The sequence below is a fragment of the Neoarius graeffei genome, chromosome 3, assembly GCF_027579695.1.
Source record: "Neoarius graeffei isolate fNeoGra1 chromosome 3, fNeoGra1.pri, whole genome shotgun sequence".
NCBI classification, from domain to species: domain Eukaryota; kingdom Metazoa; phylum Chordata; class Actinopteri; order Siluriformes; family Ariidae; genus Neoarius; species Neoarius graeffei.
In genome coordinates, this window is record NC_083571.1 from 644,881 (window position 1) to 661,007 (window position 16,127).

Here is a 16,127-nt window from a genome sequence, read left to right on the forward strand (position 1 = left end):
TATATAGTGAAGGCTACATCAGGCGACAGAGCCTTTTCTTACAAAGCCCCACAGTTATGGAACAGCCTTCCAAGTAGTGTTTGGGACTCAGACACAGTCTCAGTGTTTAAGTCTCGGCTGAAAACATATCTGTTTAGTCAAGCCTTGTGTTAATCGTTTTTATGAGGTAAAGGTGTAGATCTGGAGGGTCCATAGGCATAGAGTGTTTTGGTAAACTGGGATGTATGGATGCTGTCACCCCTCACTCTCACTCGTTCACTTGGGTTTGTTGACGGTGTAGTGGCTGCTGCTTTATGTCCCGGGGCTCCCTCATGACTGTGTTACCTTCTGGCTCTCCCCTTTTAATTATGCTGTCATAGTTAGTGTTGCTGGAGTCCCTGCTTGCACTCAGTACACAATGTACACTGTTCTTAACCATTACATGACACTGGGCAAACCTAACAACCTGTGTTTTCTCTCTCCATTCCCCCCCGTCTCCCCCTCTGTCTGTCCCCCTCTGAGTTACATGTCGATCCTGAGACACTAGTGATGCTGAACCTCTTCTGCTCCTCGGACCTGCCTGATCCATCCTGATGCCCTACTTCTGGTTGGAGTCTCATCACATCGCTCCTGTGGTGGACGGCCCCCATATGGACAGTCGAAAGTCGCACTTGGAAGACGCTCTGGACTCTTACAGTTTTGCTACGATGGTTTAGGATGACAATCCCCATGATAACTTTAGGACTGCAGGTGTCATGAACTGTTTTACACTCAAGTCTCCATCAATGAACAGTTTATAACTTCAACAAAATTGACTTCCTGTTAAATGATAATGAATTTCCTGTAAACACAGTTGACTCTATAGGACACAGTTATAGAAGCGAGTTATTTATAATCATGCTATCTGTTATCACCCAGATGAGGATGGGTTCCCTTTAGAGTCTGGTTCCTCTCGAGGTTTCTTCCTCGTGTCGTCTGAGGGAGTTTTTCCTCACCACCGTCACCTCCGGCTTCATCATCAGGGATAAATAAATTTATCAGAGATAAAATTAGCTCATACGTTTAAAGTCTGTATTTTTCTGTAAAGCTTCTTTGCGAAAATGTCTGTTGTTAAAAGCGCGATACAAATAAACTGACTTGACTATATACAATAAACACTCTGTACTAAACATTCCCAGAGGAATATGAAGTGTAGTTTTTGATCACCTCGATGAAATTGCTCCCACAGTTGATACGAGTAACTCTACTCCAGCTGCTCCACAGCATGTTTAAAAGCAGCTGCATGTGGTCACACTTTGTCTTCTTCTGCTTTATTTACAGCACCAGTCAGAAGTTTGGACACACCTATTCATTCATAGTAATGAGTAGGTGTGTCCAAATCTTTGAGTGGTCCTGTCGCTGTGAAAATGAACTGAAGTCTGTTCCTCAGTCACAAATAAAGTTCTTACATTCAAGTCTTCTTTTAAAGTGAAAAGGGGAGAAAATCACATTTAAATATTTAATCCAAGTTCCACTGAAACACAATGCTTACCTTTACATTCATAACCTCTCCCATCATAACTTCTCCATTTATAACGTCTACATTAATAACCTCTTTGTTCAAAACCTCTACATTTATCATGTCTCTGTTTATAGCCTTTACATTTCTAACATTTACATTTATAACCTCTACATTCATCACTTATACGTTTATAACTTCTACATCGACACTCTCTACATTTATAACCTCTATTTTCATAACATCTGCATTCATAACCTCTACATATGTTCTCTACATGAGACAGTCTGTGTCTCATCAGCTGAGGTAAAAGTCACTGGCGGCGTTTAAACACACACCTCATTGTCGTCTCTTCACCCCGCTGCTCTCTGTTCATGCTCACACCTGTGAGGAAATCACCTCTGATTCATTCTCTCACGCCTGTCCTCTTCCTCTCTTTTCAGACTCTTTATCTGCTCACTGAACCGGTTTAAAGCTCTGTAATTTGTCCACAGCGTGTCTCTTCTCTGTTTTGATGATGACAGAGCAGGAGCATGGTGGACATTTTGACAGACACTGTTTTGATGTGACTTTTTTCTATTCATAATGTAAAATCCATCAGAACGGTCACAGTGATGTGATGATGTAATAATGATGTCATGATGATGTTGGTTTGATCCTCTAGTCACCACACATGAATTTGTTCTCCATCTTTGAGGGAGGGTGTCCCTGATTGGATTGTCCCTGAGTGGACAGGCTGGTCAGTGGGCGGAGCCTCAGAGGAGAGTACAGCGGCGGACGCGGTTTTTATTAAAGGAGCGCTCTGTATCCTTCCCGTCCCCGCTGACCTCATCGACATCTGAATGACCCTGTGACCCCATGACTTCATCCTCATCCCGCTGGTCCTTCAGGACACTCGAGCCTCTCGACCTGCTGCTGCCTGGGAATGCAGGAAGCTAGCATTAGCATTAGCATGACAATGCAGCAAGGGTAGAGCTGCATCCTAAACTAATTTAAAACAGGAGTGTCAGTGAGGTTTCAACTGTCTCACCTTCTTCACTGTCCCCATCCTCAGGTAACTGCCTCTCTACACCAATACTCTCTACAGCTCCACCCCCATCAGCTCCACCCCCTACAGGAGCACAGAGGAATTGATGACAGAGTCATCCATCATACAGTCAGACAGGTATAGGTAAGACAGACAGGTAGACAGGCAAACAGGTATACAGACAGACAGATACTGATATACAGACAGAGACACAGGCAGACAGGTTCACAGACAGACACATGGGTACTGACAGGCAGAGAGGCAGACAGATATACAAACAGTGTTGTCTGAGAGAGAAAGAGACAGGCAGACAGATACAGGCAAGCAGACGGACAGACAGACAGGCAGATATACAGTCAGACAAGTCGAAAAACTAATACACAGACAGACTAGTATACAGGCAGATAATTGTACAGCCAGACAAATATGCAGGCAGCCAGATAGACAGACAGACAAATTAGATGGACAAACAGAGACAGACAGGTAGACAAGATATGTAGAGAGACAGACAGGTAGACAGATAAATAGATGTACAGACAGACAGGTAGAAACATAGATAGATTGCCAACCAAAGAGACAGACAGGTAAATAAAAAGAGACAGGGTGATAAGACAGACAGATAGATAGCCAACCAGATGGATATATGGACAGACAGACAGACAGACAGACAGACAGACAGACAGACAGACAGACAGACAGATACCAGTATTCTGTTTGGGTTTATTAGATGTGGAGTTTCTCCTCTCATCTGGTTGAGTCTCGCCTGTGTTTTGGGCATGTCCATTTTGGGGATGCCCATCTCTGGCATGTCCGTCTCTGGCATGCCTGTTTGTCTGGTCATTGTTGAAGTTTGGACTTTGTTCTGTCCCAGTGTCCTCACAGTACACTGTCTCGGCACTGGTCTTGGAGATGGTGTCCTCCTGTCCTCCTTCATTATTCTCCATCCTTTCAGCTGCCACTTCCTGTAAGTTCATGTCTCCGTTAGAGGAGGACAGCTGTCCACTCACTGCTGTCCCCTCCTCTTTATTCTCTGGTCTCTCTGCCTGTCTCTCTGAACTGGTGTCTTTCTGGTTTGGGTCTCTGCGTTTGCGGTACCAGCCTTTTGATGAAGTGTAACACCACTCCCACTGCTCCTCCTCATTCTTCCGCTCCTGCTCCTGCTTCTCTCTCTCCCGTCGCTCCTCTTCCTCATCTGCATAAGCATGTCTTTTTGAGTTCCTGTCTGAGTCCTTTTCGGAGGACCCCTCACCCTCTTCCCTTTTCCCTTTGTCTTCATCCTCACTCTGCTTCTTGTTGATGATGGTGCTGACCTGCTCTGTAAGCTGGTCACTCACCGTGTACGTCACATCGTTCACTGCTGTCTTCACTCCGTCCACTGTGTTTGACACAGTGCTGGACACCGAGTCCAGGATGGAAGAGACGGACACAGAGGACAGGCTCTCCTGGAAACTTTTGAAGAATGCCATTGACTCAGTGTTTCTCTATGTGTCTCCTTCTTCACCTCATGTTAGGGTCCTGATGAAGAAACCATCATGAGTTAACACAATTCTGATGAGGAACTGTGTGAGGAACCGTGTGAGGAACACCATGTGATCATTGCAATATTAAGCATGCAAAGTGTTGAACTGAACAATAACAATATTTGCAGATGTGAGGATGAAAGTAAACTGTTTGCATGAAGCCAATCCTTAGCAATTAATAACATGGAAAGCTTTTGGGATGTGATTTTAAAACAGCGAACATTCTCAGAGGAAGAGGATGCCGGGGTGAACTCTAATGTCTGAGACAAAGCCTCAAAATGGCTTAAGTTCTCGTGAGGACACTATCGGGGTAGAATGTAACCAAGATCTAGGAACAAATATACAATATATGTAAAAATATCCACTACTCTCAAACTTTCAACACTGTAATGTCAAACTCAAAGTCCTTTTATTTGTCATATGAATGTATCAGAGAGAACAGTACAGTGAACTCGCTCACTCGGGTGTAGGGTAAAGACACAGTGGGAGGAGAAGCTAGACAGAACCCTCAGCATCACACATACACAGAGAGAGAGAGAGCGAGAGAGAAAACAAATAGAAATAGTAATTCTATTATGATGGAGTAAGACAAACCTCAGAGCCTCTGCATTATAAACACATCCAGATACATCAGTTGTGTCCCGCACAAACAGCACTGTACTCGTCTCCGTCCTCAGAAAGATGGGTTTACTTCCTGTCTTTATTTCCTGTCCTGAATGTTTGAGCTGTAAAACACTCGAAGGTTTACCTGGTTGTACAGGTGAGTGTGGAACTCACTAGTCCCTGTTCTCTCTCTCTCTGTGTTTTAATAATTCATGTTTAACCCGACACTGTTCTATACTCCATGCACGCATGCACACACACAAAATAGCACCATTCTCTACAACTATCCTGTTCTAAACCATGATAATCAGGTTAACGTGCTAATGTCTATATAAAAGGGTTCATAAGGTCATGTTTGGGGTCACCAAAGGTCTGGAGCTTGGACAATTAGGGTTCTGAGTAAATACAGCAAAGGGCACCGGAACTAGAGCACTGGGAATATGGGATTGGGAATATGGGATTGGGAATATGGTTCTCAGAATATAGCATTTGGAAGCATGAGCATGAGGTCCTTTTAATATGACTATAATGCTAACAACAAGACTGTTAGCTAAAGAAAGACACTCTGTGTGTGTGTGTGTGTGTGTGTGTGTGTGTGTGTAAGATCGAAGGAGAAAGTGGGGCATGCTTATTTAAATGTTAGTGGTTAAGCAGGAAACCTTGCAAGCAGTTCACACACACACACACACACACACACACACACACACACCCCTCCTGTTGAAACTCCATCTCACAATGTGAATTAATAATGATGCATGTTTTTGTCTGTGAAACTGGATCAGACATTTATAATTCATCTCCAGTCTGTGGAAGTGCGCACGCTGAAACTCCGCCCACTTTACTTTCTGTCACAAGTGTTGCTGGCCCAAACCAGTGATGACATGACAAATGAACACTGTACAATTTTTATTTACTGGTAAATAACGTCATACTTTTAGTCCATTTATAGCTATGTTTAATGTCAGTGAAACATCTTACTTCCTGTTGTCACGGATGTTATAGCAGCTATAAACACACGTTTCCTCACCAGCCTCTCTTTATTATCTCTCTCTTAGAGTTAATAAGAGAAAATAATCACAGTTTGTTCCATTGTGCTCCTGAGAAATTGTAGAGAAGTGTAAACTCCTGTGTCCTGAAGACGTCAGAAAACTTGCAGTTCCAGCTTCACCTCTGACTGATACACAGCGCTCACACTGGAGACTCCTTACAGAGACCATACACACACACACTTGTTAAATTTGTAATAAGTGAAGTGAAGAAGTGAAAGTTTTCTCAATTTACTTCTAGTAAACACACACTTCCCACAGCTGATGATTTAAATGTCCTGACTGAAGGGTTTCCTGTGTAAACTGCGCTCCTGTGGGATGAAGCAGAGAATCCTGGTGTCCTGGAGAGTACAACAACAACAACAAGGATTTTAGCATATAGTATTTATGATATAATATTAATAATACACTCTCCAGTCACTTTATTAGGAACACCTGCTTGTTCATACAGTTATCTAATCAGCCTCTCATGTTGCAGAATCAGGACAAGAGCTTCAGGTAATGTTCACCTTGAGGTGGAGGAGCTACAGCAGCAGGAGACCACATCAGGTTCCTCTTCTCTCAGCCATGGACAGGAATGTGAGGCTCTCGTGGGCTTAGACTCACCCACACCGGACAGATGAGGACGAGAAGAAGACCAAGCTCCTGCTGTAGCTCATCCTCCTCCAGGTTTGATGTGCTGTGTGTTCTGAGATGCTTTGAGACTCTTCTGGTCAGCTCAGATCTGTCTGATGGTTCTCCTCTGATGTTTCTTCAACAAGGTGTTTCAGTCTGCAGATCCTCTGCTCACAGGACGTGTTTGTTTTTCACAATAATCTGTGTGAACTCTAGAGACGGTGTGTGAAAATCCAACTCCTGTGTCAGGGTGACAGTCACAGAGATCAGGTTTCTTCTTCATTCTGATGTTGATGTGAACTTTACCTGAAGCTCCTGACCTGCATCTGTATCTGCATCTGTATGACTGCTGCTGCTGCTGCTGCTGTCCTCTGATTGGCTGATTAGAGAGCAGCATGGGTACGTGTGTAGGTGTTCCTAATAAAGTGGACTTTGAGTGTATATTATAATTATTAAAGCGTGACTCAGTGCAGCTTTAAAGCCTGCGTGTAACCGGAAGAGGCTGGACTTCGGGTTCAGAGCCGCAGATTCGCCATGAGCCCGTTAGTTTCGTTTCGAAACCCCCGCCCCGCCCCCCCTCTCAGGGAAGAGTGAGTGAGTGAGTGAGTCTGTGGCTGTGTTTAGGGGAGTGAGGGAGTGAAGAGTGAGTGAGGGAGTAAGTAAAGGAGTGAGGGAGTGAAGAGTGAGTGAGGGAGTAAGTAAAGGAGTGAAGAGTGAGTGAGTCTGTGTTGAGGTTCTCAGTAAGATGAGTGAAGTGGAGCAGAAGCCTTCAGTCCCCGGTGGAGATGGAGAGGAGCAGGACTGGGAGGAGGCCAAGCGCTTCTTCAACAGCCTGAGGAGCAAAAAACCCAGACCTGTGAGTCACACACACACACACACACACACACACACTCTCTCTCACACACACACACACTTTATGTTTCTGCTGTTTTACTGAATTCTGCTCCTCCGTCACTTCCTGTTCCTGAATTTCACACAATCTACAGGAAACTGGGAATAAATTCACTTTACAGAGCAGAATCTCACACACACACACACACACACACACACTCTCTCTCTTCTCAAGCTTATTCCTCTTATTTTATAGAGAGAAAAGTGATAAAGTCCGACAGATCAGTGGATTTTAAATATTTACACAAGTGAACAGTTTCATACAGAACTCTAACCAGGAAATACAGAGATGAGACCACACACACACACACACACACACACTCTCTCTCTCTCTCTCTCTCTCTCTCTCTCTCACACTCACACACTCCTCAGTTATATTATTATTAGATTAGATTGAACTTTATTGATTGCTTTGGGCGGGTTCCCTCAGGGAAATTAAAATTCCAGCAGCATTATTACAGATAAACAGAGAATAGAAATAGAGAAAACTTCTAGATAAATTAAATTAAGTATTTACATATACAAATATAAAAAAGAATAAGATATGGGAAAAGAAGAAGGGAAAAGAAAAAAAAAGTCCAGCAGGAGAGGTATTGCACATTTATATTGCACATTGTCCAGTATTGCTTTTTTATTGTTTATTATTATTATTATTATTATTATTATTGTGGATAAATTAAGCTGTTAAACTGCAGTTTCAGGAGCACTGTATAACTCCTGCCTCTGTGTGACGGAGTGGATCTAATGTCATCTCATCATCATTGATGCTGTACTAAAATTTTAATGAAAATAAGAATTAAAAAAAGAATTGACCTTTCAGGGCCTCGCAGTGGCACAGTGATTATCACCTCACAGCAAGAATATGAGGCTTTTATGTGTGTGGAGTTTGCATGTTCTCCGCATATCTGTGTGGGTTCCTCCAGGTGCTCTGGTTTCCCCTACAGTCCAAAGACATGCAGATTCAGTAAAATACCCCCCACTGGGTTGTACAGACAGTACATACACGGCGCTGGTTTCAAGCCTGGGTAGATCGGGGAGGGTTCCGTCAGGAAGGGCATCTGGTGTAAAACCTTCGCCAAATCAGAGATGAAGGACAGATCCACTGTGGCGACCTGTAATGAGAGCAGACTGAAGAAGAAAAAAAATTGACATTCAAAATCTGAACAGCAGGTGGTGTTAAAATAAAAACGTGAGTCAGACGTCGTTAACCATCAAGGAACCCTTCATATAAAGGACTGATATCAGACTGGATTAAAGGGCGGAGTCTGACACAGTGAGAGGGAGACTGGTCCAGAGTTTGGGGCTCAGACTAGAGCTCAGTGTCTGGTTTCGTCAGCGGGTCAGGACCAGTGAACAGACCCAGAGGCTGAATGACCTGAGAGCTCTAATAGGAGAGAACGGAGTTAACAGTGCGCTCATGTACTCAGGGGTAACGATTTAATAGCGAGAAGTTTAACTGGATTGTGGAGCTCCGCTGTAGCCCATGTACGGTGGGGCGGGGTGGGGTGAGCGCTGTGTTTATTAATTCTGTACAGTTTGATGTTGAGCAGCTGATGGCGTGTTCAGACACAAGAGAGGAGCGTTACAGGAATCAGACCTCGAGGAAATCACACAGGAACGACTTTCTGTGTCAGAACAAATAGTACATTTAATCCTGATCTCATCGTTACTGACTAAACCTGATTGCTGTTTTAAACCTGAACAGGTCAGGAAGTGAAATTCCACCTTTATTTTATTTATATCACACTTTTAACACTGACCATCATCACAAAGCAGAAATCCAGATACAGAAGTTTAATTTATTTTCATCCTTAATGAGTGAAACACAGACCAGGTGTTTATGACATGATGGAATACTGAGCCCTGATCAAACTTTAGTATTATTATCTGTGTTTATCTCCTTATACTGTAGTGTGATGTTTTACTGATGTTTGTTTACGTGTGTGTGTGTGTGTGTGTTCCTCAGCCGAAGCCGAGCTCCGCAATCACGATCGCCGTGTCGTCTCGGACTCTGTTCAACATGGTGGAGGAGAGGAAGCTCTATGAGGAGGAGGGACTGGAGCAGTACGTCAGCTACAACCAACAGCACGAGAACCAACCGCTCAAACCCGGAGCTGCCTTCCCCTTTGTCAAGGTCACACTGTGTGTGTGTGTGTGTGTGTGTGTGTGTGTGCTCCTGTTTTACCATTGTTTCCAACACACACTCTAGTCTTACACACTTTAAAATAATTATTGACTCACTAAATTACTGCTGGAGCTGCAACGCTGCTTTCTGGGTCGGACCGCGCTTTTGAAGTCCACGTTAGCGTAAATTACTTCTCTTATTGAATATAAATAGTGAGGATCTGCTCCTGTTGGTTTTGTTTGGAGTTCCAGGTGTTTTTCTCGCAGGTCTCCTGTCATCGGTGTGTTATCTGATTGCGTTTACCTGTACCATGTTCGCGCTTCAGTTCAGCCGTGTAACCCGTCTGAGTCTGCGTCTGACTGTGAAGTCTGCTTTACCACGTTCAGCTGTGTGTCGTGTTTTTCTGGTTTTGTCCCCTGCAGGTTTTCCCTGTTTTTGTGATGATGACTCATTCTGCTGTGTGTCTGTGTTCTGAATCGGCGTGTAACACTTCACTCTATTCATGCTTCGAGTCACGATATTGGGTTCACGATTCGATTTGATTCATGATATTTCATGAAAAACGAAGGGAATTTTATTACCAAACAATTGCAACATGTTTATTTTCATATTCTTTATCAACCTTAAATATTCCTATAGCTAAATAAAAACAAACAAACAAACAAACAAACAAACAAACAAACACAAAAAACCCAACAGCATTTGTTTCATTTCCTTAATAACCAACAGTAAGTATTTACCCACATTTGTAAAGGTTGGAGTAAAATCTAATCTATTAACTAAAATGTTCCTTTTATTAAAAATGAAAAATGTTACAAAGTATCCTTTTCTTAATCAACTTTCTGAACATTTGTTCTGCCTCCATTCTCCATTTGCTCCTCCTTTCTTTATCTTTCAGCAGTCTGGAAGAGAGAGCGCTCTGATTTCTTGTTAAATCTGTTTGTTAGGGCTGGGCGATATGGAGAAAAAAAATATCTCGATATACTTTTGCTATATCTCGATATACGATATATATCTCGATATCTATGCAGGAAAAACAACCCCCAAAAAACAGACACACCAAATTCAGCAAGGTTTTTTTTTTTATTGAAGTGCAAACAGGTAGGCAGCCAAGTGCCTAGAGGTAGACAGGTACTAGTAACAAAGTGCTTGTGCACCATTTTTAACATGAATTATCAAACCAAGGAAGTAGTATATTGCCTTATTTTAATTACAAACATAAAACCTGAGGGTAGGCAGTTCTTATAAAGTGCGTCTTAAACGTTTAAGTAACAAAAAAAAGCCCTCATTTCATAAATAATAATTTGACTTATAGAAATAATACATATTGCCTTCCTTTTCCTTAAAAACAAAACTCAAACTCATCTCACTGCATTAACTCTCAGCCTGGCACACTCCTCGTACAAAAGTTTGTGGCGTACCTGTAAATGGTTGAACAGGTTCGTGGTGCTCGATGCTTTGGTTGCCACCAATTTCTTGCATTCCCGGCAGTAGACCTCTTTCTGTTATTCGTCCGACGGTTTAAAACCAAAATATCTCCATATAATGGAGCCATTTGTCCTTTTTTATGGTACGAGTTCTGCCGCCTCCGGGCTTTCTGTGGGCGCCGCCATGTTGAATGAGTTAACATGCCACCTACACGTGAGGGGAGGGGGTACAGACACAAGAAGGAGGCGGGGCGGGCAGCACCATAGCACAGTGAAGGAAATTAAGCACAGTGGCGAAATCATATTAATTTAGAGCATTATCTCGATATATACGATATGCCAAAATCTTTTTCGTGTTCATAAAACATATCGATATATCGCAAATCTCGATATATCGCCCACCCCTACTGTTTGTGTATGATCACACAGCCACACTCACATTTTACACCTGTTTATTGTGTGTTTTTGCAGCATTAGAGCTGAGTTACTTCCAGCTACAGTGAAGTCACGTGTATTCCTGATATTATATTATTTTGCGCCCTCTGCTGTCAAAACAGCACAATTACAGTGAGGAAAAACTAACTTTATTGAACTTGATGACCATCACGATTTTTCATAGATTTAGCTTGTTTATACGTAAATTTGTATCGCAGTTTATCATCGCATGGTATATCGTTATTTGTCTAGTTCTGATCCCCACTAACAGCCTTTTCAAAGATTTTGGGACTTGCTTTAATGTAATGAACCACACATTGTTTTTGTAATTGCATCCCTGTTATTTATTTGTTTGTTTATTGTTCACGCAGGCGTTGATGACTGTGAACACTCATCTGAGGGAGCTGTACCCCGACAGTGAGGAGCTGTTTGATATCGTATTAATGACCAATAACCACGCCCAGGTGGGGGTGCGGCTAATCAACTCCATCAATCACTACGGTACAGAAGAACACCATCAATATCATAATAACATTACTTACTGCAGTTATAACAGGTTATAATGGATCAGAGATGTTAAAATGTTTCCTAAACAAACTTCTGTTTGTTATTCTCTGTGTAAATCTATAAAAAAAAAATTCAGAATTCCATACAGAATTATTATATTATGAATGTATGGAGTGTATTTTATGAAATGGCTGCTCTGTGTGTGTGTGTGTGTGTGTGTGTGTGTGTGTGTGTGTGTGTGTGTGTGCAGATCTGCTGATTGAGAGGTTTTGCATGACGGGGGGTCAGAGCCCAGTCGGGTACCTGAAGGCGTACATGACGAACCTGTACCTGTCTAAAGACCCGGAGACGGTGAAGGAGGCCATTGAGGAGGGTGAGGACCTGAGAGACTCATCTCTCACCAGTCACATGATCAGTCATATCATCAGTCACCTCACACAAACAGCTCTCCTGTATGAGAAGTGGAACGGTGCAGTTTGGTTTCTGAGGAGTTTATGTCCCTCAGGATGGAGTTCTGTCACAGTGTTCTGAACTCAAATCCTTCTGGATGTAGCTCGGGCTGTTCAGCTCCTATTCCACATCCATCCCAATGTTAATGGCCATTCTGAAGAGAAAACCCAGCTTCTTCTAAAGGTTCCCTGAGTGCTGGGATGAACCCTGTGAGTCCACCATATGGCTCCATATGAGGCTGGTTCTGGCCAGGTAACGTGGGTGTCCAGGTCACTTTGTGGACATCATTCCCATCATCCTGGTGCTGAGTGTTTTTGGTTCCGTTCTCACAGATCAGTATTTTAGGATCATGCTTTGATTTCTCCCTCAGACCTGTTCACCAAGTGTGGTGAGAATTGAGAGTTTGGTGCTAAAGATTGTCAGACTCCTGTATAATGTCCAAAAGTATGTTCCCCCTGACCATCACACCCATATGCAGTCCTTCCCCAAACTTTTGCCATAAAGTCTGAAGCACACAGTGGTGTAGAAAGTCTCTGTTTGCTGGAGCATTAGTTTCCCTTCAGTGGAACTCCGAGTCCAAGCCTGTTCCAGCATGATGATGCTCCTGTACACACAATGAGCTCCATGAAGACATGGTGTGTGAAGGTTGGAGTGAATAACTCGAGTGTCCTGCACAGAACTCAACCCCACTGAACAGCTTTGGGATGAACTGGAGCCTCAGCATAATCACCAAGATCAGGGTGTGATCTCACTAATGCAGTGTTTCCCAACTTTTCTTAAGCCAAAGCACATATTTTACATTCGAAAAATCCCACGGCACACCACCAAACAAAAATGTCACAAAAAGTATATATAATGAAATATAATGATCATCTAGTCTCAATTTACTCACAATTTACTTACTTAGTGTGAAACCTGGGCCTGTTTAGTTAAACACAAAGCTGATATACTTGCAGGAATTGAAGAAAGACACACATGAAGATCTTCCTCAACAGCTCTCAGTCACACTCCTTTTTTAGTGTTTATAGCAGTCATGCTTGAAAAGCCCAGCTCGCATAGATAGGTTGTGGAAAATCACCTTTTTTGCTTTCTTCTGAGCTCTACTTCTACTAAGGCCTTCAGGGTCAGAATTTTCTTCATAACCCAGTTTGGATTGTGTACTTTTTCTTTTCAAATATTTATCCATCGCTATCACCGCTGTCACACCTGAAGCATTACTAATTCTATTGTTTGAATGGCAACAGGTAGATACACAAGTTAATTCTTAATTTCCCTGAGGGAACCTTCCCAAAGGGATCAATAAAGTTTTTAACTAATCTAATCTAATTAGCTACCTGCTGACATCTAGTGGAAGAGTATTTAATTGTTCTGCCTGTCACTGTACGTCGCTGGCATAGACGAACGAAGACAAATTATTTGCAGTAAATAAATAATAATTTTCGGAACAATTAAGTGAAATTGGATAATTTCCCATGGTACACCTGATGATCTCTCACAGCACACTAATGTGCCGCGGCACAGTGGTTGGGAATCACTGCACTAATGAATACAAATCCCCACAGCCACGCCCTGAAATCTAGTGGAAAGCTTCCCAGAAGAGTGGAGCTCATGATAACACTGAAGGAGAATAAACCTGCAATGGGACATTCAACAGGAACATGTAGGTGTGATGGTCAGGGTGCACATACTTTTGGCTGTATAGTTTATTGGTTATATTCTTGAACAGCTGAATAATTTTTTTTCCATCTAAATGTTCAGTATTTCTGTCCATCTGTCTGTCCACCAGGCATCGCGGCAGCCACCCTGTTCACTCCGGATAAGAAGATGGAGTTGAGCGAGTCTCAGCTCCGAGTGGCGTTCGATGGCGATGCTGTGCTTTTCTCAGATGAGTCTGAGATCATCGTGAAACAGCAAGGGCTCGATGAGTTCTTTGAGCATGAGAAGGCAAACGTGAACAAACCCCTCGCTCAGGTTTGATTACATTTAAAACGCTACATAACCTTTATTGACTGGTGTGCATTCGCTAAATTATGAAGGCGTCCTCGTCTGTACGCCAGCTGATCGGCTCGGACGATTCTCACACAGTGAACTTATCACGTCCTTCCACAGGGTCCTCTCAAGTGTTTCCTGGAAGCGTTGGGGAAACTGCAGAGGAAGTTCTACTGTAAGAACGAGCGCATGCACTGCCCGATCCGTACGTTCCTTGTGACGGCGCGCAGTGCGGCGAGTTCCGGAGCTCGGGTGTTAAAAACGCTGCGCAGCTGGGGACTGGAGATCGACGAGGCACTCTTCCTCGCTGGAGCTCCCAAAGGTCCTCTCCTAGAGAAGATCAAACCCCACATTTTCTTCGACGATCAGATGTTCCACATCGAGGGAGCCAGGGAGTCCGGCACCATCGCTGCACACGTGCCTTACGGGATCGGACAGAAATATAACAAAGGAAAACTGATCGAGAAGCCATAAAAACAGGAATGAGACGATGGGAACGCTGAGGGTCACGATCAGAAGCGTACAGTCTGATCACTAATCACCATTGCTTAGTTTATAAAGAGCACTTCAGTTAACTAATCTCAGTCAAAGCTTTATAGTCTGCTTATTAAATATGCGCTGATTATCAGAAACCTGAGTTCAGGAGAAGAAACGCTCCAAGTGACTGACACACACACACAGAGTCCTAATCTGAACTGGGTATACAGGTCTGACTGGTGAAACTTTAAAGTAAGGGATGGGGTTAGGGTAAGATGTGGGAGGAGTCTGGGTGTGGAGCGCAGTTAGAGCTTTACTTACGGTTACTTACATTTTATATCTCCATGATATTAAACTTTTATATACAGTGGGATCTTTTTATAAGGTAGGGGTGGGGTTAGAGTGAAGGGGTGTGGTTACCATGTGAGGGTGGTTCAGATTCAGACATGGTGCGGCGTTGGGTCAAGGGGCAGGGTTAGAATGGAGGTGGAGATCGGAATCTTGTCACGTTTACGTCTGTAAAATGTCAGAGGTTGTTACCATGGTTACAGCTTGTTTTCTCGTGTAACCTGAACAATAAGAAATAACAAATTAATAATAACAAATTTGGGTTTAATAATACAACGTTTAACGTTGCTGCATCTTTAATACTGAAAATATTTAAACAGGTTTATTTTCTCTCATTTCTCTGATTATTATGGTCTGTAATTTTGATTTGTTGATGTTCTTGGTTCTGTTTAACTCGTTCTGGTGGTTTCTAAGGCAACAGAGTGATGTTTTATAAAATAAAACGGTATATTAACAGTATCGACAGCGTGTGGGTGCTGTGCAGTGGTTTATAACGAGAGTCGCAGTTTTTAGTTCAGTATGAAATATTTTTACAGGGTCCGAGAGAAACCTGTTGGATTTATAGCTGATGATAATTCAGTTTGTGCACTTCTCTGAGAATTTTATTTAAATAATTTTACTGTTTTTTACTAAATAAACCTGAAATTGATGCTGTTGAGACATTCTGTTTTTATCCCCCGCTATGTAATGGGGGGGGGGGGGGGGGGGGGGGGGGTTATAGCGATCACTCTGTCTGTCTGTGTATGTTTTAGTTTCTGGAGCATAACTCAAACTATTAGGAATTTTTTTCACAAAACCTGACATTTATGTTCAGTGACTAGAGGATTTGTGCCTTTTGACATTTTGGGATTTCTGTGATTTTTTTTTTTTTTAAATTTCTGTATTTCCATGGCAACCAATTCAACCTAGGAAAATTTGGAGTGGGGTTTAGTGGGGGGGGGGGGGGGGGGGATGCATCCTCTCCTGATGACTCTTGTTGTGGTGTTGTGTTTTTTGTGTGTAGGTTAGGGTTTAATAATAATAATAATAATAATAATAATAATAATAATAATTACCACAGAACAGTGTTTTTGGGGAGAGGATGGATCCCCCCCCCCCAGGACACTCCCACCATTTCCTCAGTGTAGAGTTTATAAAACAGGTGAATGATGGAGAGAGTTCAGTTCTCTCTAATCACACAATAACCTGTT

At 42.7% G+C, this 16,127-nt stretch overlaps 2 protein-coding genes across 9 annotated transcripts; one reads left to right on the plus strand and one right to left on the minus strand.

The window, feature by feature from the left end:
- Window positions 1-1,486: 1,486 nt before the first annotated feature.
- On the minus strand, window positions 1,487-9,677 carry LOC132883052 (cilia- and flagella-associated protein 251-like). Of its 8 annotated transcripts, none has more exons than XM_060916196.1 (7): window positions 9,421-9,672; window positions 8,183-8,307; window positions 6,183-7,120; window positions 4,619-6,014; window positions 3,208-4,019; window positions 2,508-2,588; window positions 1,487-2,396 (listed from the first exon to the last, which is right to left on the minus strand). In XM_060916196.1, exons 5-7 carry the CDS (start codon window positions 3,968-3,970, stop codon window positions 2,233-2,235), a joined length of 1,008 nt encoding a protein of 335 aa, XP_060772179.1. In that variant the 5' UTR covers window positions 3,971-4,019; window positions 4,619-6,014; window positions 6,183-7,120; window positions 8,183-8,307; window positions 9,421-9,672; the 3' UTR covers window positions 1,487-2,232. The 8 variants fall into 8 exon arrangements, with proteins under 8 accessions (XP_060772179.1, XP_060772177.1, XP_060772182.1 ...); XM_060916194.1 differs by having other exon boundaries at window positions 4,619-5,830; window positions 5,926-7,120; XM_060916199.1 differs by having other exon boundaries at window positions 4,619-4,749; window positions 5,706-7,120.
- On the plus strand, window positions 6,859-15,613 carry nt5c1bb (5'-nucleotidase, cytosolic IB b). Its single transcript, XM_060916192.1, has 6 exons — window positions 6,859-7,144; window positions 9,146-9,313; window positions 11,538-11,667; window positions 11,924-12,046; window positions 13,910-14,094; window positions 14,233-15,613. Exons 1-6 carry the CDS (start codon window positions 7,034-7,036, stop codon window positions 14,584-14,586), a joined length of 1,071 nt encoding a protein of 356 aa, XP_060772175.1. The 5' UTR covers window positions 6,859-7,033; the 3' UTR covers window positions 14,587-15,613.
- The last annotated feature ends 514 nt before the right edge of the window (window positions 15,614-16,127 follow it).

Bases quoted from the DNA above. Each gene is read 5' to 3' on its own strand.
- LOC132883052 (XM_060916195.1), bottom strand. From the start codon at position 3,970: ATGGCATTCTTCAAAAGTTTCCAGGAGAGCCTGTCCTCTGTGTCCGTC. The intron at 2,589-3,207 runs GTATCTGTCTGT...GTGCTCCTGTAG, and splicing joins TAAACCCAAACAGAATACTG to GGGGTGGAGCTGATGGGGGT. The intron at 2,397-2,507 runs GTGAGACAGTTG...CTGCATTCCCAG, and splicing joins GGATGGGGACAGTGAAGAAG to GCAGCAGCAGGTCGAGAGGC.
- nt5c1bb (XM_060916192.1), top strand. From the start codon at position 7,034: ATGAGTGAAGTGGAGCAGAAGCCTTCAGTCCCCGGTGGAGATGGAGAG. The intron at 7,145-9,145 runs GTGAGTCACACA...TGTGTTCCTCAG, and splicing joins GGAGCAAAAAACCCAGACCT to CCGAAGCCGAGCTCCGCAAT. The intron at 11,668-11,923 runs GTACAGAAGAAC...GTGTGTGTGCAG, and splicing joins CAACTCCATCAATCACTACG to ATCTGCTGATTGAGAGGTTT.